Below are 26,915 nucleotides of genomic sequence, written 5' to 3'. Positions count from 1 at the left end.
ACCACCCCGCTGACCAGATGCTCTCGGGGTATGCGAGAACACATGGTCAGACGAGGAGAGAGCAGTAGGAGTAGCAGTGTTTTCAGTGGTAATCCATGTTTCCGTCAGCGCCAAGAAGTTGAGGGACTGGAGGGTAGCATAGGCTGAGATGAACTCTGCCTTGTTGGCAGCAGAATGGCAGTTCCAGAGGCTGCCTGAGACCTGGAACTCCACGTGGGTGGTGCGTGCAGGGACCACCACCCTAAGATGACTGTAACATGACCCTAATATGATTAAGGCATAGCTTTTTAATGTATTTCCTATTCAAGCAGAACCCTGCTGACTGAGTGGGCTGCATCATGTGAAGATTTAACATCACTGAGGCGTGTGAAATGGGTTTTAACCCTTTGCTTTGGACGTCAATGCTGAACTGGTACTGCTGTTCAAGGGAAACTAATTTGGTCTCAAACTGGATTGGTCTGTTTTTCGAGAGGTGTAAATGCTATGGCTTTAGTTATAGGGTGATAGTATAAGGATTAAGAAGCGTTCCAGCTCCAGTGCTGCCTGCTCCTGCTGGCTTCAAGACCCAGGAGTGCACTGAGAGGATGTGGGTCTAGTTCTACTGTCACCATAGCAACCAGCACTGAGACGTGCTGTAAAAGTTTCATTAGAAATGTAAGGGGATTTTTTTTTCTTCTAGCCTTCATTCGAAATTTGATTACTGTGCCTGTTGAAGTACTTTTTAGTTTTTTGAAGAAGGTATCATTTTTATTGATTTTTATCAGCCCTATGTATGCTTATCGTGGGTGAGAGCTGAAAGGGCTGAATAACTATCAGTATAATTAGTGGGAAACGGACCACAAGAGAAACGAAAGGAGTTACTTTAGTACTTTAGTTGCTGAACTTGACATGATTTGAAACATTTAATTGTCACACATTTATTTAATCACATTCGATTTATACTGTTATTTGTTTTGGAAATATAGGGTAGATGTGAAAAGGATAGATTGAGTGATCAATTCAGTCTCAGTTTTTCTCATACATCAAGAAATAAAATAAAACAACTTAAAATATGCAAATGTTAATGCCATTTGTTCCCCCCTCCCTTGGTAATTTACATTACATTTTAAGAGAATACAGAATGTGGCCAATGGATTGGAATTGAATAAACAGCGCTGTATGGCTCAGTGAAAACAACACATAAGGAAATAAGATTCTCAGGCTTTTACAGTGACATTTCAAATGAGATTTGTCTTCGAGACATCCCTGTAGGGGGATATTGAAAAGAAACCCAAATCAATTCAATGTAAAGTTGGAGACACAAGTATTGCACATGGTGTTGTCTCAGACAGAAAGTAGAGACCTTGATTGGTTATTGCATGTTTGCTAAACCCAGCGTTTAGTTTCATGAGAAGTTTATTCCACATTTTTCCACAGTTTTCATTTAAAAAAGAACATTTAACTTTTTCTAGTGAGAGGATTGGTTGTCCAGAGGTTCCAAACCCATTGTGGTGCAGTCAGACCAAACTGTTTCCCGCATGGGTAAGCTCCTGTTTTACTGGAATAAGATTGTTCATCATTTTCTATATGCAGTTTACAGGTTCTGGTAATAAATGGTTTATACACGTATGATGTTAAGTAATCCAAGAATTCTCAGCATTATAAGCAGTATGGGCCCTGTAGTGTAACAATATAATCAAGTACATGTACACTGAGTGTACAAAACATTAGGAACACCGGTTCTTTCTCTGACATAGACTGACCAGGTGAAAGCTATGATCCCATATTGATGTCACCTGTTAAATCCACTTCAATCAGTGTAGATGAAGGGGAGGAAGTATGTTTAAAGCCTTGAGACAATTGAGACATGGATTGTGTATTTGTGCCATTCAGAGCGTGAATGTGCAAGACAGAATATTGAAGTGCCTTTGAACGGGGTATGGTAGTAGGTGCCTGGCGCACTGGTTTGAGTGTGTCAAGAACTGCAACGCTGCTGGGTTTTCTATGCTCAACAGTTTCCCGTGTGTATCAAGAATGGTCCAACACCCAAAGGACATCCAGTCAACTTGACACAACTGTGGGAAGCATTGGAGTCAACATGGGCCAGCATTCCTGTGGAACGCTTTCGACACCTTGTAGAGTCCATGCCCCGATGAATTGAGGCTGTTCTGAGGGCAAAAGGCGGTACAACGCAATAATAGGAAGGTGTTCCTAATGTTTTGTCCACTCAGTATATAGCACAATCAAGAGTTCTCTATTTCAACTTCTGTAATGACCATATTTTATCTGAATACAAGCACATCTTTACACCTTTAATTGATCTCCTCCAACCCCTCAGCTGTGTGGGCTGGGCGGTCAACACCATGTTGTGCTGCTCTGTAATATTACAGTGTGTCTAAAAAGCATTCCTCATTAGCAAATAACGTGTGGATAGTATACTATGATTTATTAATGATCGGTTTAGTTTTTGAGTGTCAGATTGGTGTGTGCGTATGTAAGTGTAAGTCTATATGGTTGTTTCCCATTCTTCATTCGGCAACAGATTGTTGTGTGAGTGTTGTGTTTAGGTCCTGATTGGAACAGAAGGTTTTGTTCTACACCAACCAAAGCAAGACTGTTGCACAATGGGAACCACACTCTTAGAAAAAGGGTTAAAAAAGGGTTCTGCTAGGAGAACCCTTTTTGGTTCCAGGTAGAACACTTTTTGGTTCCAGGTAGAACTCTTTTGGGTTCCATGTAGAACCCTCTGTGGAAAGGTTTCTACATGGAACCCAAAAGGGTTTTACCTGGAACCAAAATGATTATACCTGGATCCAAAGCGGTTCTTTAAAGGGTTCTCCTAAGGGACAGCCAAATAACCCCTTTTGGTTCTAGATAGCACCTTTTTTCAGTGTACACATCTGATAAGGACCCAAGGGATCTCTGCAAGCTGGTAGGCTGGTAGGCATGGATGGAGCAGAGCGAAGCAGGGAAATCCAAGCCGTGTCTGCCTGTCTATCTGTCTGTCTGTCTGTCTTCCTGTATTTTTTGTTTTATTTTACTTCACCTTTTTTAGTCCCATTGAGACCAATGTCTATTTTACAAGGTACAAATACAACATAATACAAATATACTAAATTACAAAACACACTCAAGAGAAACAGTCACATTCCTCAGCAAAGCAGGCCCCACACCAGTACATCTAGTTGAAGGGAACTTTGTAGGTTGTTCCATACATGGGGTGCAAATAAACTAAAAGCAGATTTACCTAACTGTGTGGAGACTGGGTATGTGTCACGCCCTGGCTCTAGGGACTCTTTTAAGTTGAGCCAGGGTGTGTAGAGTTTATGTTTTGTGCTCGTTGTGTCTAGTCTAGTGTTTGTATATCTATGTTGGCCAGAGTGGTTCTCAATCAGAGGCAACGAGTATCAGCTGTTGCTGGTTGTCTCTGATTGGGAACCATATTTAGTCAGGTGGTTTTTCCCACAGTGTTTGTGGGATTTTGTTCCTGTGTAGGTTTGTGGTTTGCACCTTTGGACGTCACGTATCGATTTGTTGTTTTTGTTAGTGTAATCATTATTTAATAAATATGTTCACCTTCCACGCTGCGCCTTGGTCCTCTGTATCCGACGATCGTGACAGTATGGTAGCTCATACAGTACGTCTAAAGGTTATCAATGATGTTAGGTACTGCAGAAGTTTTTGTAAGAGAGCTTTATAAATAAAAAGAAAGCAACGAATCGACCTACAGTACGTGACTTCAAAGAGGGCCAGCCTACTTTCTGGTATATGCCAGTCTGGCTGTTTGTTTTAGACTGAGGGCTGTGGATTCTCAGATTCTTGATTCTGTAGAACATGAATGGAATTCTGGATTTTTGGCTTGTTTCCTTTTTGAGATCAACCCCCTGAATCCAGTGAGTGTCAGTGTTGCGTTTCATATCCTTCTCCGCCCAGCAAAACAGAGCAAATCTATGCTTCATACACACATACCTCCATCTTCTGTGCTTCATCCTCTACACACAGTCAGATAGACGTCAGTGCTGAGAGCGACAGGATCAGTTGCTTTCTGAGGAACTGGGGTACTATGGAATGAGGCTTACCAAGGTGAAGTATTTGTCATTGTGTCCACATAAAGGAAAACCTTTTAGAGCCAACACTGTGGTCCATTCACAGTGGGGGTTTTGGCAGTTATTCCTATTGCAGCCCAGATTTACCTTTTCAGAATAAATTGTTATTTGACAGGTCTACAAAATTAATTTCATTCTGTCTAACTCTAAGGGACACTTGAGCTGTCAACAATATATATTTTTTAGAGCATGGCTTTGAGAAAGGTGTCAAATTTCTCAGGAGATTGCGATGCATAGACAATCAGGGGATAAATTGCACCCTCCCATGGATACTGATGCAGAACAATGTGGCAAACGTCAAAGTTACAAGCCTTTATAGATGTTGTCAGATACCGAGTGGGATTGGGTTAATTTTATGCAAAGCAAACCTCTGTGAACTATAATGGACCTTCCCAAATGCCTGTGTTTGAGCAGTTTTACAATAAGCATTACAGTTGCAAGCTTTCTTTTGCCTCAATCTCTTCCCGTTCTGAAAGAAGCAGATCATGTAACTGTATAGCCTTGATTTTAGATTCAATACAGGCTTTGTTCTCCAGCATGATTCTGTGGGGTGCATTCCTGGCGTCAGTATAACTGAGATGCAGCAGAGTTGCGTTCTCTTGGTCGTCTCAGAACCTCGGAGACCTCTCATCCATTGATGCAGCCCTGGGCCTGTGTCAAGTCCTTGGAACTTCTTCAAATTGCCTTGGCAGTATGCAGGCTTCTGAGTCTTACTATACCACAGCACCTGGACAGGGAGGGATCCCAAAAGCTGCTGAAGAATTGAAATGCTCATCTTTATTTCTCTCTGCACCAGCAGCAAATTGTTATTAATCTATAGTGCGGGGCTGGATAAGAAGGCCTGGGTGAAAAACCCCAATCATTACCTTTTCATTGATTAATTTTGCAATTACACCATAGCCAAACAAATCTGTCTCCCACAGGAAACACTATGCAGATTGATATTTAACAAACACCACAAAACACAGATGAAGTGAGAAAACACCCCTCTAGCGATATTACATTAATAAGAGTTAGCTGTTTTCTTACATTTACTTATTATTTTTTGGGGGTCATTTAGCAGACGCTCTTATCCAGAGCGACTTACAGTTAGTGAGTGCATATATTTTCATACTGGCCCCCCGTGTCAACTGTTGACTGGTCTCATTACAGTTAATTGTTGATGCCGTTGTGTCTTTCAGTGGCTCTACAAAGCCTGTAATGAGCTCTATTTAATCTGTTCCACATGTGTATGGACCATGTGGAGGAGTTCTAGTCTGGCAAATAAACACTAACCCAACAATGCTGTGGTGATTTCATTGACCATCCAGTAGATCATTCAGGAAAATGTATGAGTTTGATTCATAGTCATAAACTCTGAGGTAAAACTACTGAAAAGAGTGTGCAAATGGGTAGCTTAAATGTTTATATTTGCATATCAAAACACCATTGTTATAATACAAGGAACAGAAATGATTACAGGTGCCTTGTTCCGAGGACTATCTGAAATACATCAAATGCATTTGACTTTCCGGATTTATGTTTCAGCAAATACTGAAGGGACTAGAAATGTCCCTATATTTATGATGAAAATATGTAATGTGGCGCTTGCTGAGAAAGAGCATTAATACCATTTCTCTGAGTTATGCTAATCGAATGCTTGAGTTGACACATGGTCAGCTCTCCAGGTGATTTGAATACTTAGGTTAGGTATTGTATTCAATCACTGATCTGAAAACAAGTGTTGACATTTCCTCTCCTGTATTACTCTCTGTAGAATAAGGGGGCGTGTGTTCATTTCCATGCTAATGGCTTGTCTGCTCTGCACTTGCTGTGTGAATATGATTAGATGTGAATCTAGGAATGCGTGCAGGAGAGCACCTCTCCAGTCTTTTGAGGGCCGCACTGATGCATGTTTTCATTTCTACAGGCAACTTACTTGATCAATTCATGTTAGTGATTGCCCAGAGAGTGTACATATCTGTTTTCCCAGAAATAAACAGTAATTTATCAAAAGGCTAGAATAAAGACCAGCAGACCCTGTGGCCCTTAAGGACTGGAGCTGTACCCAGCACCTGGAGCTACACTAACGGGAAGAGTCACCTGCCTTATGTGTCTAGAAGTTACATTGTAGTATTCTAATATGGTTTTGTATATAGCCTACTCGTTTATCCTGATACTTTATGTAAATAGTGGAACCCTATTTGAGCAAACTGCGTTTTCACTCTAATATTTTGTTATTGTTATTGAATTGCTTTCAGAAAAAAAGCCACTTGGTTTCTCCGTTGAGCTGAGCTCTTTCTCTCTGTCAGTGACAGATTGCATTGAATAGAAATTGAAAGTACAGCTGAAGGTGTGTCTGTTCTGTTCTCCACGTCTGACAGAATGTCATTTTCAACAGCAGCGTTTCATTACACAGCAGCCTGTCTGCCCGCCTGTCTTTCAGGCAGAGAGAGGTACACCTCGTCAATGTTGAATGTGAAATTAGAATCCATTCGTCAACCGGTGTCATAAATATTTTATTTTATTCTGCCTCTGATTTGATGTGTGCCTCTGCCTGCCTGCAGGGCTGTGTGCTCATAAACATGTCTCTGACTGTGCGATGCTGTTGCCATTCAATGGAAAACTGGAAGGTGGGAACATAAATCGTTCATTATTTTGTTGATGGACTGACCTTGGTTGTCATCGGGGACGGCGTCACACGTGACCAATGTCCCTCTGTTCCACTTCCCTCTGCTGACCTCTCAACCTACTCTGCAGGTCACCCTCTCCTCTTCACCTCCTGTGGCCAACCTAAGGGTCAAAGGTCATCTGCTCTCATGTCTGATGAGCTGACCTGACCTCACTGCTTAGCCAAGCACAACATCCTCCTCTCTCCTCTAGACAGCTACAGATGCCATGTCTTAATTTGATCATCCTGTTGCAGGATTTTTTTCTGCACTACAGAAAATGCTAACTTGTAGTGTATTCAAGGTTTTAAAGGCTTCTAAAGTTTGTAAGTTCCACTTTAAAATGTTAGACTTGATTTACCCTAACGAAAAATGTATCAACCCCTACAAAAAATGTATATTAATTATAATCCACATAACAATTCACATTTCCTGTTGCTGCAGGAATATTTTCCTGCTGTGTGAAACTGGCTCAAATTACGGTATGGCATAGCCTGTTTGGTTTGCACAGTCATCTATTGAAGTGAAGACAGTCATTATCCATTATACAGTACATAGCGACATTAGTGCTCTCATTACAGGGGCTTGGGCCAGAGAGGTTAATGAAACATTTACAGCTTCCACAGTAAGGTCTCTATGAAGTAAGCATAGTGTGTTTGCTTTCAAAGGGCTGCATATATTGATGCATCGACTCTAGTGGCTGAAAAACAAATGGTTACATGATCGCCAGAGTTTACATCATGAACAAATGCATAAAATGGGCTGGAGTGAGATTTGGGATGGGATGGATTAGAGCTCAGCCAGGGAGGGAGCAGTGCTGTAGCTGTGGCCATGGGGATGACAGGGGTTAGAGCTCAGCCAGGGAGGGAGCAGTGCTGTAGCTGTGGCCATAGGGATGACAGGGGTTAGAGCTCAGCCAGGGAGGGAGCAGTGCTGTAGCTGTGGCCATGGGGATGACAGGGGTTAGAGCTCAGCCAGGGAGGGAGCAGTGCTGTAGCTGTGGCCATGGGGATGACAGGGGTTAGAGCTCAGCCAGGGAGGGAGCAGTGCTAAGGGAGCAGTGCTGTAGCTGTGGCCATGGGGATGACAGGGGTTAGAGCTCAGCACTCAGAATGCAAATGGGGGAGATCAGCCAGGACATGGAGGGAGACTCACAGGGGGGAGATGTGAAAGCAAAGCCAGTGTAAGGCAAATTAGTTGAGATGACAGGTCACCATGGCAATGGATGGAAAGGCAGACAATCTTATTGTTGTACATTTTGTGTACTGTGTGTGTGTGTGTCTCTTCTTTTTTTCTTTATTTGTGTGATTTTTATTAGGATCCCGATCAGCCGACCCCAATGGCGACAGCTAGTCTTACTGGGGTTCGACACATAACGAAAAAGACATTACAGACAATTTACATATATTTAAAAACATGAACATGTAGTATGTGTGTGTGTGTGTGTGTGTGTGTGTGTGTGTGTGTGTGTGTGTGTGTGTGTGTGTGTGTGTGTGTGTGTGTGTGTGTGTGTGTGTGTGTGTGTGCATCTATCAGTTACACATACATGTCAGTGCATACACACAAAAAGTAGGTCACAGGGGGGAGAGGTGTTGTGCTGTGAAGTTTTGCTTTATTTGTTTTTTAAACCAGGTTTGCTGTTCACTTGCGCTATATGAGATGAGAAGGGAGTTCCATGCAATCATGGCTCTGTATAATACTGCACGTTTCCTTGAATTTGTTCTGGACCTGGGGACTGTGAAAAGACCCCTGGTGGCATGTCTGGTGGGGTAAGTGTGTGTGTCAGTGCTGTGTGTAAGTCGTGTTTGCAAACAATTTGGAATTTCAAAAAAATTAAGCGATGCGGACAGTCTTTCTTCAACTCTTAGCCAAGAGAGACTGGCATGCATAGTATTGATATGAGTCCTCTGATTACAATGAATAGCAAAACGTGCTGCTCTGTTCAGGGCCAGCTGCAGGTTAAACAGGTCCTTCTTTCCAGCACTTGACCATATGACTGGACAATAATCAAGATAAGACCAAACTAGAGCCTGCAGGTCTTGCTTTGTGGAGTGTGATGTCAAAAGAGCAGAACATTTATTTATTACAGACAGACCTCTCCCCATCTTTACAACCATTGCATCTATATGTTTTGACAATGACAGTTTACAATCTAAGGTAACAGCAAGTAATTTAGTCTCCTCAACTTGCTCAACAGCCACACCATTCATTACCAGATTCAGCTGAGGTTCAGAACTTAGGGAATGATTTGTACCAAATACAATACTCTTAGATTTAGAGATGTTTAGGACCAGTTTATTACTGGCAACCCATTCTAAAACTTACTGCAACTGTTTGTTTAGGGTAGCAGTGATTTCACTAGCTGTGGTTGTTGACGCTTATAGGGTTAAATCATCAGCATACATGGACACACAGGCTTTTCTTAATGCCGGTGGCAGGTCATTTGTAAAAATTTAAAAGAGTAGAGGGCCAAGTGAGCTGCCCTGCGGTACACCACACTTCACATGTTTAACATTAGAGAAGCTTTCATTAAAGAAAACCCTCTGTGTTCTTTTAGATAAATAGCTCTGAATATACGATATGGCAGAGGTTGAAAAGCCATAACACATACGTTTTTTCAACAACATGTTATGGCCAATAATATCAAAGGCCAAACTGAAATCTAACACTACAGCTCCCACAATCGTATTATTATCAATTTCTTTCAACCAATCATCAGTCATTTGTGTCAGTGCAGTACATGTTGAGTGCCCTTCTCTATAAGCATGCTGAAAGTCTGTTGTTAATTTGTTTACAGAGAAATAGCATTGTATTTGGTCAACAACAAAAAAAATCCAACAGTTTGCTAAGAACTGTCTGCAAGCTGACAGGTCGGCTGTTAGAACCAGTAAAGGCCGCTTTACCATTCTTGGGTAGCGGAATGACTTTGGCTTCCCTCCAGGCCTGAGGACAAACACTTTTCTCTAGGCTCAGATTAAAGATATGACAGATAGGAGTGGCTATAGAGTCAGCTACCATCCTCAGTAGCTTTCCATCTAAGTTGTCAATGCCAGAAGGTTTGTCATCAACTCTCCCACACTAACTTTACAAAATTCAAACGTACAATGCTTTTCTTTCGTTATTTTTTTATTTTTTATACATGAATACGATGTCTCACTGATCATTGTTGGCATTTCCTGTCTAAGTTTGCCCACTTTTCCTATGAAGAAATCCTTAAAATAATTGCCAAAGTCAAATAGTTTTGTAATAAATAAACCATCTGATTCAATGAAAGATGGAATTGAATGTGTCTTTCTGCCCATCATTTCATTTAAAGTACTCCAAAGTTGTTTTCCCCATCATTCTTTATATTATTGATCTTGGCTTCATAATACAGTTTCTTCTTCTTTTTGTTGAGTTTAGTCACATAATTTTTCAATTTGTAGTAAGTCATCCAGTTAGATGTGCAGCCAAATTATTAGCCACTCCTTCTGCCCCACCTCTTTCAGCCATACAGTTTTTAAATTCCTCATCAATCCATTTTCAGAAATTCATCAAGTGCAGTGTCTGGATGTTCCTTATTATTCACATCAGATCAATATATATTTTTTACATCATCGACATAAGAGTCATAGCAAAATCTTTTGTACGATCTCTTATACAGCTTTTGGGACCTTGGGTTTCCTGAATATAGCCACTATATTGTGATCACTGCATCCAATGGGTATGGATACAGCTTTAGAACAAAGTTCTACAGTATTAGTAGAAATGTGATCAATACATGTGGATGATATAGTTCCTGTAATGTTTGTAAACAACCAGGTAGGTTGATTAATAACCTGAACCAGATTACAGGCACTGGTTACAGTAAGAAGCTTCTTCTTGAGTGTGGACAGCTTGATGAAAACCGGTCAATATTTAGGTCCCCAAGAAAGTAGAACTCTCTGTTTACATTATGTAGATACTGACTGTTAGCACTTGGCAACACAATATTAGGAAGGTGTTCCTAATGTTTGGTATACTCAGTGTATTAATATGAGCAATTTTTTGCCCTCCTGGATAGCTTATCAGAGATAGACATAATATGGAAAAGTCCTCTGGGCACGCTCCACCTCAATCTTCCTGTGGTCCATCTTCAGTTTCTCAGTGGTAATTTCCCTCACGTTGTTCTCAGACTCTGTCCAGGTCTCATATGGAGATTCTGTGATTCCGTCCACAACAATGTGTGTGATCATTTCCCTCTGTGTGTGTGTGTCTTTGTTTGTGTGAGTCTGTGTGTGAGTCAGTGTTGTATTACTCAAGACAGGTCTCGGTCTCGAGTCCAGTCTCAAGACCACATATTGAGTGTCTTGGTCTTGTCTCTGTGTCTGATACATATGTACTTGGTCTTGACTCAGACAGTGAGGACTCCTAATTTCTTCCTGAGACCAGCCGAGACCAGCGTAGTAAAAAACTCAGAATTATCAGCTTCCATTCAGTCAGCGCATAAAACTGCTTTGCTAGGCCAAATATATACACTCCTTTCTTGAAACATTAATACAATATCTTAACAGCCTTTAAATGTATTATAAACATGTTTGCGCAATGTCGAACCTATAGGCCTTCAGTGTGTGACAGGTTCGAGATTCTGAAAGGAAAACAACCGTAATACTAGCGCACTCATGTAGGAGAGTGCACTTTTTGTAAAACACAAAGGGCCAGTGGTGTAGTGGAGGGTATGCAGGTATAAGCCATACACCCACCTTTTTTTCAGTGGGCGTTGCGTATACTCACTTCTTAATCCCTACTGATACGTATCAAAGTACTGTAGTGGAGGTATACAACTTATCAATTATGTAGTACAGTCGTGGTCAAACGTTTTGAGAATAACACAAATACTAATTTTCACAAAGTCTGCTGCCTCAGTTTTGATGATGGCAATTTTCATATACTCCAGAATGTCATGAAGAGTGATCAGATGAATTGCAATTGATTGCAAAGTCCCTCTTTGCCATGAAAATGAACGTAATCCCAAAAACACATTTCCACTGCATTTCAGCCCTGCCACAAAAGGACCAGCTGCCATCATGTCAGTGATTCTCTCGTTAACACAGGTGAGAGTGTTGACGAGGACAAGGCTGGAGATCACTCTGTCATGCTGGTTGAGTTAGAATAACAGACTGGAAGCTTTAAAAGGAGGATGGTGCTTGAAATCATTGTTCTTCCTCTGTTAACCATGGTTACCTGCAAGGAAACACGTGCTGTCATCATTGCTTTGCACAAAAAGGGCTTCACAGGCAAGGATATTGCTGCTAGTAAGATTGCACCTAAATCAACCATTTATCGGATCATCAAGAACTTCAAGGAGAGAGGTTCAATTGTTGTGAAGAAGGCGTCAGGGCGCCCAAGAAAGTCCAGCAAGCGCCAGGACCGTCTCCTAAAGTTGATTCAGCTGCGGGATTGGGGAGACTGATATTCTGAAAAAGGTACAGGGATTGGACTGCTGAGGACTGGGGTAAAGTCATTTTCTCTGTTGAATCCCCTTTCCGATTGTTTGGAGCATCCGGAAAACACCTTGTCCGGAGAAGACAAGGTGAGCGCTACCATCAGTCCTGTGTCATGCCAACAGTAAAGCATCCTGAGACCATTCATGTGTGGGGTTGTTTCTCAGCCAAGGGAGTGGGCTCACTCACAATTTTGCCTAAGAACACAGCCATGAATAAAGAATGGTAACAACACATCCTCCGAGAGCAACTTCTCCCAACCATCCAAGAACAGTTTGGTGACGACCAATGCCTTTTCCAGCATGATGGAGCACATTGCCATAAGGCAAAAGTGATAACTAAGTGGCTCGGGGAACAAAATATCAAAATATTGGGTCCATGGCCAGGAAACTCCCCAGACCTTAATCCCATTGAGAACTTGTGGTTGATCCTCAAGAGGCGGGTGGACAAACAAAAACCCACAAATTCTGACAAACTCCAAGCATTGATTATGCAAGAATGGGCTGCCATCAGTCTGGATGTGGCCCAGAAGTTAATTGACAGCATGCCAGGGGGGATTGCAGAGGTCTTGAAAAAGAAGGGTCAACACTGCAAATATTGACTCTTTGCATAAACTTAATGTAATTGTCAATAAAAGCCTTATGGAATGCTTGTATTTATACTTCAGTATACCATAGTAACATCTGACAAAAATATCTCATAACACTGAAGCAGTGAACTTTGTGAAGAGCAATACCTGTGTCATTCTCAAAACTTTTGACCACGACTGTACAATAGAGAAATCATGCACAAAGTAGCCTACACAATTACAAAGCAGGTGAAATATATTCACATGCGCGCCGTACACAAAGCCTAGTTTCAGCGGAATATCATCTGCAGGCAGCAAGAGTGTGCAGCTCTCAAATGGTTTTAGTGAAAGATTAAAGTGGAACTTTGCAGATATGAAACAAACAGACAATCATAATATCAGTCAAAAATATCTAATTCCCAGTTTATGCTACAAAACCAAATTAATAAGAGGTTTTAAAAATAGGTTATTTTTGACTCAACTTTCCATGCCGAACACTAAGGCATTGTTGGCAGAATAGATGGATGCAGTTCAATGCATGACTAATATAATTCACCAAAACATTTCTTGGTAGTCCAAAAAATATGCTATTGCTTGCTGCCTCCATTCGGGATGCACTGTTTCAGTTTCAATGACTCAATATTCTGGACAAAAATTGACTAATGTAATTAAGGCTGGGAATACAATCAAACTAGCAAAGGCAATGATCACAAGTCAGTCATAATGTGGCTAATAGGCTAGGGTATCTATTTATGTAGCAAGCTAGCGTTAGCTGGATAGATAGCTAGCTAGCTGCTAGGAGGATCTCATGTCATGCCATTGGAGGAGTGGTTGAGCGACTGACTTCTTCCCCTCATATCGTTTTTCGGTGACTATACACAGCTAGGGTTGCAGGTGTCCTTTGGTTAGCTAGCAAGAACTTGAACGACTGTTATCCAGTTAGCATATCTCTTGCATTTGCAAATTCACTCTGGCTATCTACTCCGATTTCAGAGCACTCTCGTCTGAGTGTTCCAGAGCAGCCAGTTAGCTTGGGTGCTTCAACTTCAGCCAGTTAGCTTGGGTACTTCAACTTCAGCCAGTTAGCTTGGGTGCTTCAACTTCAGCCAGTTAGCTTGGGTGCTTGGTTGGGACAAGCATTCATTGGCAGGCAAGATGCAGAAGGATGAGGAGGCTACAATTCCCCATGGTTTATCAGTGCATTGTTGACAGCTAACTAGCTGAAAAAGTTTGAGAGGGTTTATCTAATGTTCCTTTTTTAGATTTGAAATCATCTTGCTCTGGCTAGCGTTAGTTGTTGATCTTGTTGTTGTTGATGTGCATAACTGAGGGCCTACCTTTTCATAGTTGTTTGATCAATAGGACTGTAAAGTTCCCAAATGTAAGAGGACTCCCGTGGTGTTTACATATTTGCAGAAATTCAGTCAGGTTTATTTTGTGGCTTTTGGCGAATGCGTTCTAATGATCTAAAGTCACACTTTTGCAACTGCATGCAAACACACAGTTCAGTTCAAATTGAATGATGGCAGGCCTGTGTGGCAAATGGTTTGTTTGTATAAAGGCCTACAGTAGCTCTGATTGGCTATAGCACACCGGTCCTCGACAAGACAGATGTTTTTATTAGGCTTTATTTACTGCAGTGTCTATTAACTGTCCAAACACATGGCCGCTTTCCCACTCTACATTGCTAAAGAATTTTCACAAATGCCTTACTATATGTAATTCCCAAACATTCTAAGAATTTACAAAAATTTGAAAATGACCATATCTAAGTGGTCACTTGTCAGATATACAGTATATTTTTTTAAGGTTTCATATTCTTCCTGGAGGTGTATATGAACAGATTTTAATAAGATGTCATATTGCTAAAATGCTGTCAGTTCCACTTTAAATGCAACAATATTTCACACACATGTTATTTTCAAAGAGATGGCTAACAAGAGCAAGCGTTCTGCAGTAAAAAAAGACAGTTCCACTCACCAGATGATGATCATTTGAAACTGAACTTCTTGTTGAAAGTTATTCTTGAAAAGGGAGAAGCTAACAAATTAGCAGCAACATCCTCTTTGATAACACCTGCTGCAGCCGCTGCAAACTAGTCGACAACAAAATCTAGCTAGCTAAACCGTGGGAAATCTACTGCTCGATATTGCGCAGTGACCTGTTGGCCTTCAAGAAGGAAGAAGTTTCCATACGTTTTTGTAAAAACAGTCCCACCCATTAAGTCAAAATGTTTGGTTGATTCCACTGTCACTCCAAAATGTTGCCCTAATACAGTTGAATGGCAGATGCCTTTATCTAGCTTCTGATGACCTTGCCAATGGCTGATTTAGCTAGCTAGATTTATCTCCCCAGAGACCAGCAAAGAAAAATCCTGATTGGATATTTTTTTCTCTTCCGCGTTAACCCTTTCCTTATCAACAAAAACAGACAAGATTAAATCAGAACATCACTGAAAATAATCATATCATTATCATTATTATTATAATCATTATTTTATAAATCCTTAGCCCTTCTTTGAAGGTGTAGAAGGGCCATTGTTCCCCACTGTGTTTGGGTTAGTAATAATTTGTAGAGTGGCTCTATTTTCCCTCAGCATGCATTTTTTTCACTATTTTGAATGTCTAAAGAGTCTATATTGTTATTAAATATGAACACAGAAATACTGGACATTTTGAACTCTTTTTATGGTGGTGATTTGACAAAATTACAATCATGGTCTTGAATTGGACTCACATTTTTCTGGTCTCGGTCTTGACTCAATCTCAGACCCCTTGTCCCCCTCCCGGTCTCGGTCTTGACTCGGTCTCGCCCCCCACCCCCCTCCGGTCTTGGTCTTGAATCGGTCTCGCTTTAGGTGGTCTCAAACACAACACTGGTGTGAGTCAAATTGATTATGCATGAACCTGAGTTTTTTGTTTCTCTCTCTCCTTTACCTCCCTCTCCTCTTCTCTCTCTCTCTATTTCCCTCTCCCTCTCTTTCTCTCCATCGCTCTCTCCTAGCGGTCCAGTCTCTGAACAGTCTGAATGACCAGATAGCCCACTTCATGATGACCAGGCCCGGCACTCTGTCCCGGGAGGACGAGGCCTTCATGCCTGAAGAGAGAGACACCTTGAATAAGTCCATGGCCCTGATGAGGCACCTGCTCATGGACACACAGGTACAACCCCTGACGTCTGACCTCTAACCCCTGACGTCTGACCTCTAACCCCTGACGTCTGACCTCTAACCCCTGACGTCTGACCTCTAACCCCTGACGTCTGACCTCTAACCCCTGACGTCTGACCTCTAACCCCTGACGTCTGACCTCTAACCCCTGACGTCTGACCTCTAACCCCTGACGTCTAACCTCTAACCCCTGACGTCTGACCTCTAACCCCTGACGTCTGACCTCTAACCCCTGACGTCTGACCTCTAACCCCTGACCCCTGATCATTCACCTCCTTTAAAACCAGGTCAAGAGTCAAAAGGGCAAACAAGTCTCTTTGGTGTATGAGTCTACTGAAATCATGTGGGGTGGACGGAATGTTTTCACAGCAATTCAGGGCATTAATGTTATGACGACTTATACTTAGGCTGTTTAGACTTGACTAGAGTATTAATAGTTAATTCAATTCACCCATTAAAAAGTATTTCAACTGATACTATGCTAGACTATTTCCCTCCAAGCAAGCAAACTAATATTTATTTACGGAATATTAGGATGAAGTTTGCAGGTATCTAATTTAGTCCTGGGGCATTTGTTCTACTCTTTCACTTTGTGTTTCCTTTCTCTGGAGAGGATATAGTTTCTCCCGGGGAACAGGCACTGACAGGGCAGCTATGAGCTAACTGACTATGCAGGACCTGGGAGAGACAAAAGTCCAACAAAACGGAATCGTCCCCAAATGTCGACATTTGAATAATTGAATGCCACCTCGTTCAAAGAGGAGCATAAATAATGTAATGGTCTCTCAGTCTCTCTGAAGCTCTTGATCAAAGTGAGCTGTTCAAAATCATTAGTGACAACATCAGCACTGCAGATATGGCCATAATGTGACTGGCTCTGCAATAGATTGTTTGTTTCTATCAATCCTCAGGATGTTTGAAAAGGAAATGCTTGCTTCAATCACAATGCTTTCCATTTTCTTTTCTAAAGAGTTATTTCCGGAACATAATGATCTCCTTTCTTCAACAGAGGGGACTCTTTATGTATAATATGTGAGGAATTTCTATAGAAAGAATCCGTCTGGCTATAAGGAGAAGTAATAAAACAATCCGCTTGAATCCTCCGGTTTGGATCGTTTGATAATTAATCTTTACAGGTTCTCTTTCCCCCTGTATCGTCTTGTTCCCTTTCTTGTTTTGATGGATGTTCTCCGGGACTTGACACAGTGATGCATTTGGCTCATCCTTTAGTCACATCACACACTTGCTGATGGATATAGAGTCCCCTCGTCATTCTCCCCAAGATATTTTCCTAAGATGCTGCGGTGTCATTGATTAAAGAGAATGTAATTCAGCAAAAGGCCATCGCCTTCTCCTCAGCCCATTTGTATGCAAGCCGGAGTGAAAGATAGTTAGCCCGCAGTCAGTTTTTCTGCAGCTCAACAATAGAACACTGTAGGGTGATGGATGAGCAGTAGCCTCTGCCATGAATGGACTGCTGATTATCTCTGTGAGAAGTTGTACTTCTAAAAGTTGGTAGCAGTTTAATATTAACTGAAGCATCCTGTAGCTGTCAAGTTGACTAATTATCTACCTGTTGCCATGGCTCTGTGTCCAGTAGAACCACTATCTTTCCCTGCACCCCTGTCTTCCTCTGTGGGTCCGTCCTGTTACCTGAGGCCCTCCATGAGGCCCTTTTCTGCCCTGTCACAGTAGAGTAGCTACAATATACAGTGAGGGAAAAAAATATTTGATCCCCTGCTGATTTTGTACGTTTGCCCACTGACAAAGAAATGATCAGTCTATAATTTTAATGGTAGGTTTATTTGAACAGTGAGAGACAGAATAACAACAAAAATATCCAGAAAAACGCATGTCAAACATTTTATAAATTGATTTGCATTTTAATGAGGGAAAGAAGTATTTGACCCCCTCTCAATCAGAAAGATTTCTGGCTCCCAGGTGTCTTTTATACAGGTAATGAGCTGAGATTAGGAGCACACTCTTAAAGGGAGTGCTCCTAATCTCATCTTGTTACCTGTATAAAAGACACCTGTCCACAGAAGCAATCAATCAATCAGATTCCAAACTCTCCACCATGGCCAAGACCAAAGAGCTCTCCAAGGTTGTCAGGGACTAGATTGTAGACCTACACAAGGCTGGAATGGGCTACAAGACCATTGCCAAGCAGCTTGGTGAGTTGGTGCGATTATTTGCAAATGGAAGAAACACAAAAGAACTGTCAATCTCCCTCGGCTTGGGGCTCCATGCAAGATCTCACCTCGTGGAGTTGCAATGATCATGAGAACGGTGAGGAATCAGCCCAGAACTACACGGGAGTATCTTGTCAATGATATCAAGGCAGCTGGGACCATAGTCACCAAGAAAACAATTGTTAACACACTACGCCGTAAAGGACTGAAATCCTGCAGCGCCCGCAAGGTCCCCCTGCTCAAGAAAGCACATATACAGGCCCGTCTGAAGTTTGCCAATGAACATCTGAATGATTCAGAGGAGAACTGGATGAAAGTGTCGTGGTCAGATGAGACCAAAATCGAGCTCTTTGGCATCAACTCAACTCGCCGTGTTTGGAGGAGGAGGAATGCTGCCTATGACCCCAAGAACACCATCCCCACCATCAAACATGGAGGTGGAAACATTATGCTTTGGGGGTGTTTTTCTGCTAAGGGGACAGGACAACTTCACAGCATCAAAGGGACGATGGACGGGGCCATGTACCGTCAAATCTTGTGTGAGAACCTCCTCCCCTCAGCCAGGGCATTGAAAATGGGTCGTGGATGGGTATTCCAGCATGACAATGACCCAAAACACACGACCAAGGCAACAATGGAGTGGCTCAAGAAGAAGCACATTAAGGTCCTGGAGTGGCCTAGCCAGTCTCCAGACCTTAATCCCATAGAAAATCTGTGGAGCGAGCTGAAGGTTCGATTTGCCAAACGTCAGCCTCGAAACCTTAATGACTTGGAGAAAATCTGCAAAGAGGAGTGGAACAAAATCCCTCCTGAGATGTGTGCAAACCTGGTGGCCAACTACTAGAAACGTCTGACCTCTGCCACCAAGTACTAAGTCATGTTTTGCAGAGGGGTCAAATACTTATTTCCCTCATTAAAATGCAAATCAATTTATAAAATTTTTGACATGCGTTTTTCTGATTTTTGTTGTTGTTATTCTGTCTCTCACTGTTCAAATAAACCTACCATTAAAATTATAGACTGATCATGTCTTTGTTAGTGGGCAAACGTACAAAATCAGCAGGGGATCAAATACTTTTTTCCCTCACTGTAGGCTGCCCCTCTTTGACTGACAGCTGCCTGCTGCCATGGCGATGAGTCTTGTATCCTCTCCAGGAGATTCCTTACAGGAGAGTGTGGAGTGGTAGGCTAAGCTTACACATCAGTCTATCTCACTGGGTGTGTCTCTCGACTCAATTCCCTCATTTCCTCTGGGTATGAACACAGTGGGACCTTTCTGAACTGTGCTGCCCAATGCTCTGTTTGATCAGTCTACATGATCACAGTAATTACAGCCTCATATCCGTAATGTTTGACTTTGCCCAGAGAACCTCCCAAAATAGGAGGTGAGAAAATACTATTTCCATGATGCCGACACAGGAGCAGTGCCTGCCTACCTGTCCAAAGGGTAGAGCAGCAGCAAACACTCAGGTGGAATATTAAATCAGTCCCCCCCTCTCTCTCTCCCCCTCTCTCCCTCTATCTCTCTTTATTTTTCTCTTCCACCTCTGTCCCCCCTCTCTCTCTCCCCCTCTCTCCCGCTATCTCTCTTTCTTTTTCTCTTCCACCTCTGTCCCCCCCCCTCTCTCTCCTTCCTTGCGTGTTAGCTGTCAATCTCGGGGTAAGTCTGAACCAGAGTTCAGTTAGCTGACAGTGTTTCAGCAGCAGGGCTACAGCTGACCTCAGCCTAATTGGTTCTGTGGCAGAGCCAGACTGGACTGTTCTGGCACCCCGCGGAACCTTAAAGAGCCGCAGAAAGAAAATAGCAACTCTGGATCAGTGGCGATTTTAGCATGTAAATCTTGGTGGGGCAAACAAAAAAAAAATGTTTTATGCATGCCAGCAAAGCCACTACACAACACAACACTAAACAATACATGAATTGCACTATAACGGCGACAAACGGTGCCCACAAACTGTTAGGGCCGACATAAAGCTGGCCTGACAGCGGAGCTTTCTTTTCAGCAACATGTAGTGAATCCTTACCACTGCTACACCTGGCTATCAGCAGAGCCTTGTCTGGCAGCGAAACAGTTAATTCAGCCTCATTTACTGTCTTTTTAAAAACCATAGCAGATATGGCTGACTTGCTTAAATAAATATGGTTTCTACTGACTCCTTGTGGATTTGTGTAACTTGATAAGAACCGCATTCTTCTTCAATAATAACGAATGCCGACATGAGTTTTGACTTTTGAACCAAACACAAACATTATTACATTTATGTTCAGTAGATTCATCATGTTTATTCTTATAGCACCAATACTTACACAGACCTGTGTGTCAAGATTTTGATTGTATGACTTAATCTTAAAATACAATTTTTTCAGTAATCTCTTGAGAATGATTTTGCCGAAAATTGTGTCTCCGCCGGGCTGGGCTGGTTCACTCACATAGCAGAGGAAAAAACTGAAAAAAATTATAATAAAACTGCATTTCCTCACAATAAAATGACAGCTCTTAATAAAGATTGTTTTAAAAGAAAGCAGACCAGCTCTATACGACATTAAAACAAATTGTTTTGAGGTGATAGGAACTCCAGGTCCAATTCATTAAGGCAGGCCTTTGAAGGTGTTAGAAAAGTCCCTAGCTTTAAGTATAAGCAAGTGCAAGCAAACGAGATGCGACGAGATAGGCCTTCGTTCAGCACTTTCAAAATGGACACCGACAGAAATTCATATAGATGTTAGTTCAGATAAATTCAGCAAGATGTTGAGGCCTTAACTTTACTCTTCTTTAAGTCACCACAGAGAGAGAGAGAGAGAGAGAGAGAGAGAGAGAGAGAGAGAGAGAGAGAGAGAGAGAGAGAGAGAGAGAGAGAGAGAGAGAGAGAGAGAGAGAGAGAGAGAGAGAGAGAGAGAGAGAGAGAGAGAGAGAGAGAGAGAGAGAGAGAGAGAGAGAGAGAGAGAGAGAGAGGCTCTTAGCCTACCGTTTGAAGTATTTTATTAGGCCTATGTGTTCTAAAAAGGAAGGAAAACACAATCACGAGGATCAACTATTATAGACAATATACCTACGCACAGGCAGCGCATTGCGAAAACAAGACAACCCTCACAATATCTACTGGAATTACATGGGTTTATTACTGAACTTTCACTAGCAGACATGGTTACAGACCCAACAACATTATATAGTATCCCCTACTCATGAGAAAAAGCACATTAACTAATTATAATACACGAAGTAAGCAAAACAATGAAATGCATCATTCCAACATTGCCTAAAATGATTAATAAGATACTAATGAGATATATCTACATAAGCAATATAACAATTACATTTACATTTACGTCATTTAGCAGACGCTCTTATCCAGAGCGACTTACAAATAGGTGCATTCACCTTATAGCCAGTGGGATCACCACTTCACAATGTTTTTTTTTTTTTTTTTTGGGGGGGGTTGGGGTAAGGGGGGGTAGAAGGAGATGTACAAACTATGGCATAAGGGAACGATGAGCGGATAAGAGGCAAGCTGTAATTTCGATTAAGAAATTAATGAGCGAGCTAAGATGGATGTAGTCGATTTGACTATTTGTTCAACACTTTTGAAATGGACAGCGACAGAATTCAGAACATGGGCCGTTCTTACAGTATTCTCCCTGTACACCAAGTCAGGGGGCATATAAGCAGACAATGAAAACTTTTACAATATTTGATGATGACATTTCTCTAAAACAGGCCATAGGCTACATGTGCACCACCAAATCAAAACAGTAGGCTACGTTCTGACGGGGAGAGGGACCAAATTCTTGGGGTGAGACACATGGGCTACTAACAGCTTATGACACAGCATAAACGTAGTATTCCTTTCTTGGCTGCAGTATACATATCTCCCTGGCATATTACATCATTTATGCAGCAGCATACAAGACATACGATACATGGCCAAAAGTATGTGGACTGCTTGTCGAACATCTCATTCCAAAATCATGGGCATTAATATGGAGTTGGTCCCCCCCTTTGCTGCTATAACAGCTTCCACTCTTCTGGGAAGGCTGACCACTAGATGTTGGAACAATGCTGTGGGGACTTGCTTCCATTCAGCTACAAGAGCATTAGTGAGGTCGGGAACTGATGTTGGGCAATTAGGCCTGGCTCGCAGTCGGCGTTCCAATTCATCCCAAGGTGTTCGATGGGGTTCATCCTAAAGGTATTCAATGGCGTTGTGGTCAGGGCTCTGTGCAGGCCAGTCAAGTTCTTCCACACCAATCTCAACAAACCATTTCTGTATGGACCTCGCTTTGTGCACAGGGACATTGTCATACTAAAACAGGAAAGGGCCTTCCCCAAACTGTTGCCACAAAGCTGGAAGCACATAATCATCTAGAATGTCATTGTATGCTGTAGCGTTAATATTTCCCTTCACTGGAACAAGGGGCCTAGCCCAAACCATGAAAAACAGCCCCAGACCATTATTCCTCCTCCACCAAACTTTACAGTTGGCACTATGCATTGGGGCAGATAGCGTTCTCCTGGCATCCGCCAAATCCAGATTCATCAGTCGGAATGCCAGATGGTGAAGCGTGATTCATCACTCCAGAGAATGTGTTTCCACTGCTCCAAAGTCCAATGGCTGTGAGCTTTACACCACTCCAGCCGTCGCTTGGCATTGCGCATGGTGATCTTAGGCTTGTGTGCGGCTGCTCTGCCATGGAAACCCATTTCATGAAGCTCCCGACGAACAGTTCTTGTGCTGACGTTGCTTCCAGAGGCAGTTTGGAACTCGGTAGTGAGTATTGCAGAGGACGAATTTTACACGTTACGGGCTTCAGCACTCGGCAGTCCCGTTCTGTGAGCTTGTGTGGCCTACCACTTCGCGGCTGAGCCGTTGTTGCTCCACTTCACAATAACAGCACTTACAGTTGACTGGGGCAGCTCTAGCAGGGCAGACATTTGAAGAACTGACTTGTTGGAAAGGTGGCATCCTATGACGGTGCCACGTTGAAAGTCAATGAGCTCTTCATTACGTGCCATTCTGCCAATGTTTGTCTATGGAGATTGCATGACTGTGTGCTCGATTTTATACACCTGTCAGCAACGGTGTGGCTGAAATAGCCGAATCCACTAATTTGAAGGGGTGTCCACATACTTTTGGCCATGTAGTGTATATTTGGACTCCGATGTTGTGCTGTGCTCACTTGAACAGAAAGGTGGCGCAGTGGTCCTTCTTGTTGGCAAACTTTGTCATCAAACTTTGTCATCAAAGTCTGGCATTCTCTGGATTCATGGTGATTTCAAGACAACTGGGAACTCTGAAAAATATAAAGTTGAATGATGACGTCAGTGATTTTCAGGTAGGAAAGTCAGAGCTCTAGAAAGAGGCCAGAGTTCCCGACTTGGAAGCCTGAGTTGGATGACCGTTTAAACTTATTTTCCCAGTCGGAGCTCGTTTTTTTAGAGTTCCCAGTTGTCTTGAACGCACTGAAGTCAGAAGTCTGAGATTTCCCAGTTGTTTTGAAAGCAGCAGAAGTCATGCTGGATTGACAGCATGGCCAATGTATTCAACCTTTTCTGGCCCATGGTGTTGCGTGTGAATATTTATACTTTTAACCTTGGAAAAGAGACCCTTTCAGACAGATGTTTTAAATCCTTAAACCCAGACTTGGACCACACACCTTCTCCACCAAATAGAAGGCAGGGGAAGCAGAATAGAGATTGCTTTGCGATACTCGCAGTTAGCCACTGATTCCTTCTAAACCACTCAATGTTGAAATAACAATTTCCGACATGTCGTTTAATGTTTATGTCCAATCAATGATAGGTTTTATCTATAATTTCTCTTCATATGACAAGGGTTGAAAAATATTTTCCAGTAGATTGTCGACATGATTCATGATGATGACTGCTTGTCTAGCTAGCTAGCTTGCTAAGATTTTGAAAGTATGATGTGGACATTATCAGTCCAATTAAAGCTACTGTAGATATAACGTGATTTGACGTCATTTTATCTGTGGCCAATGACTTTGAGCCTAATTGGATGGGCACTTCTACTGTAAATCGATGGCAGCACCCATTGTTTGCAAACTGATATGTAACATGAATTAATGCCAAAATAACATGCAAAACAGGCCTTTTTAATTTTTTTGCTAAACAGGTGGGGCTCTTCCCTGAATGACGGGTCGCCACTGCTCTGGAGTTAAATTGAGTCTGATATTTCATTAATCACATGCTGTATCCAATCAGATTTTCATGTGAAAATGTTGTCTGTCCCTGTACCAAACTCGTTTTCTTTTGCGGCTTCGCTGCAGACCTTTTATGGGAATGTTCAGGCGAATGTTTTTTCAGTGATACATTGTAACCACCGCATGAACAGTTTTGCATCCAATAACATAGGCTACCAAACTTGGGTGATTCTAAAATTACTAGATAGGCTAGGAGGTGTTATCCATTTCTGTGTTATAATGAATACATGTATTTTAAAGGACTATAGGGAAAATGTAAATATAGTTCCATGGCATTGTTTTTTTGTTGTTGTTTTTTTGCAGCAAAATCTGGTCACCTTAAATTAGTGCTACTTGTTGTTGATCAGCGTGAGCCCCAGATATAGTGCTGCTGAAGGAGGGTAATGTCACACCCTGGCTCTGGGGACTCTATATGTTGAGCCAGGGTGTGTAGATTCTATGTATTCTAGTTCTGTGTTGTAGGTCTATGTGTTCTATTTCTATGTTGGCCAGTGTGGTTCTCAATCAGAGGCAACGAGTGTCAGCTGTGGCTGGTTGTCTCTGATTGGGAACCATATTTAAACAGTCTGTTTTCCATTCGTGTTTGTGGGATCTTGTTTCCGTTTGGTTTGTGTCTGTGTTAAACCGTAGGACTGCACGTTTCGTTTGTTGTTTTATTATCACTATAGATAATAAAGTTAATTATGTTTGCAACTAACGCTGCGCATTGGTCTACTCCATATAACGATCGTGACAGAAGATCCCACCATACCAGGACCAAGCAGCGTGTCCAGGAGCAGGCAGCCTGGACGTGGGAGCAAATATTGGACGGGCAGGGGTCCTGGACCTGGGAGGAAATCCAGGCCGGGATGGATCGCCGTCCATGGAGTGAGACGGTAGAGGCGCGACGGAGAGAGGAGCAACGGCGTCAACAGTGTCGTCGTCGGACGGACGAGAGGCAACCCAAAAATTTTTTTAGGGGGGGGCATACGGCATGGGCGGCGGGGCAGCAGGAGGCAGCTACAGGGCGTAGTAGGAGGTTAGGTGAGGAGGCCACCAGGTTAAGAGGGCTATTGGCGCAGAGGGAGCAGGAGTTAGTGGTGCAGAGGGTGGAGCTATTGGAGGCGATAAGGGAGAAGGTGAGAATTGAGGCACGGCGAGAGGAACTCGGTAGGCAGCTGAGGGAGCGGAGGGTTATGACGAAACCCAGTCCCGCTCCTCACACCAAGCAAGTGGTGTGCGTCACCAGTCCGGTCCGTCCCGTTCCTGCTCCCCGCACTAAGTGGATGGTGCGCGTCGCCAGCCCGGCCCGGCCTGTTCCTGCTCCTCGCACCAAGCCTACGGTGTGCATCGCCAGCCCGGCCCGGCCTGTTCCTGCCCATCGCACCAAGCCTACGGTGCGCGTCGCCAGCCCAGCCCGGCCTGTTCCTGCCCCTCGCACCAAGCCTACGGTGCGCGTCTCCAGCCCGGCCGGCCTGTTCCTGCCACTCGCACCAAGCCTATGGTGCGCGTCGCCAGCCCGGCCCGGCCTGTTCCTGCTCCTCGCACCAAGCCTACGGTGCGCGGCGCCAGCCCGGCCCGGCCTGTTCCTGCCACTCGCACCAAGCCTACGGTGCGCGTCGCCAGCCCGGCCAGGCCTGTTCGCACCCCTGGTTTGGTACGATGTCCAGTCCAGCTCCAGCCAGCGGGGCCAGACCGGACCAGGGGCGCTACGGGGGGAGTATTGAAGGGTGGTGGTCAAGCCCGGAGCCGGAACCGCCTCCGAGGAGGAATGCCCACCCAGCCCTCCCCTGGTTTGTCTATGTTGAGGCGCGGTCGCAGTCCGCGCCTTTTGGGGGGGGTACTGTCACACCCTGGCTCTGGGGACTCTATATGTTGAGCCAGGGTGTGTAGATTCTATGTATTCTAGTTCTGTGTTGTAGGTCTATGTGTTCTATTTCTATGTTGGCCAGTGTGGTTCTCAATCAGAGGCAACGAGTGTCAGCTGTGGCTGGTTGTCTCTGATTGGGAACCATATTTAAACAGTCTGTTTTCCATTCGTGTTTGTGGGATCTTGTTTCCGTTTGTTTTGTGTCTGTGTTAAACCGTAGGACTGCACGTTTCGTTTGTTGTTTTATTATCACTATAGATAATAAAGTTAATTATGTTTGCAACTAACGCTGCGCATTGGTCTACTCCATATAACGATCGTGACAGGTAACCGTCACCAAACTTCATTGTTTTGTTCTCATTAGGAAGCAGCAGCGGTGTATGGGTAAAATCACTGGGGAAGCCAAAAAAAGCCATATTACAACCTATGCGTTGTGATAATTGTGTTGTTTGCTCTATAACCTGTTAGTTCATATGCCTTGCGACCGTGATATATAAATCACATTTTTTATTGGTCACATACACATATTTAGCAGATGTTATTGCAGGTGTAGCGAAATGCTTGTAATATATAGGCCTAAGACTGACACAATAAGAAGACACAGTGGCAGAATAAATTCAACCACACCTTTGTTTCATCACAAAACCAGAGAGCAACCTCTGTCCGGTGAAGTCCACAAAGCATATTGCATTTAACAAACAGTTAAATGACCTACAGCATGG

At 43.0% G+C, this 26,915-nt stretch overlaps 1 protein-coding gene across 3 annotated transcripts in view; it reads left to right on the top strand.

Annotated features, from left to right (window-relative positions):
• The window catches only part of LOC121574842 (kazrin), a 225,492-nt gene that overhangs the window by 40,202 nt on the left and 158,375 nt on the right, over positions 1–26,915 (top strand). For all 3 annotated transcript variants that reach the window (XM_041887468.2, XM_041887469.1, XM_041887470.2), the window contains exon 2: positions 15,767–15,924. In XM_041887468.2, coding sequence (XP_041743402.1) covers positions 15,767–15,924 — 158 coding nt within the window. The remainder of the gene's footprint in view (positions 1–15,766; positions 15,925–26,915) is intronic.

The sequence above is a fragment of the Coregonus clupeaformis genome, chromosome 10 (assembly GCF_020615455.1).
Source record: "Coregonus clupeaformis isolate EN_2021a chromosome 10, ASM2061545v1, whole genome shotgun sequence".
NCBI classification, from domain to species: domain Eukaryota; kingdom Metazoa; phylum Chordata; class Actinopteri; order Salmoniformes; family Salmonidae; genus Coregonus; species Coregonus clupeaformis.
This window is presented reverse-complemented; position numbering and strand designations above follow the sequence as displayed.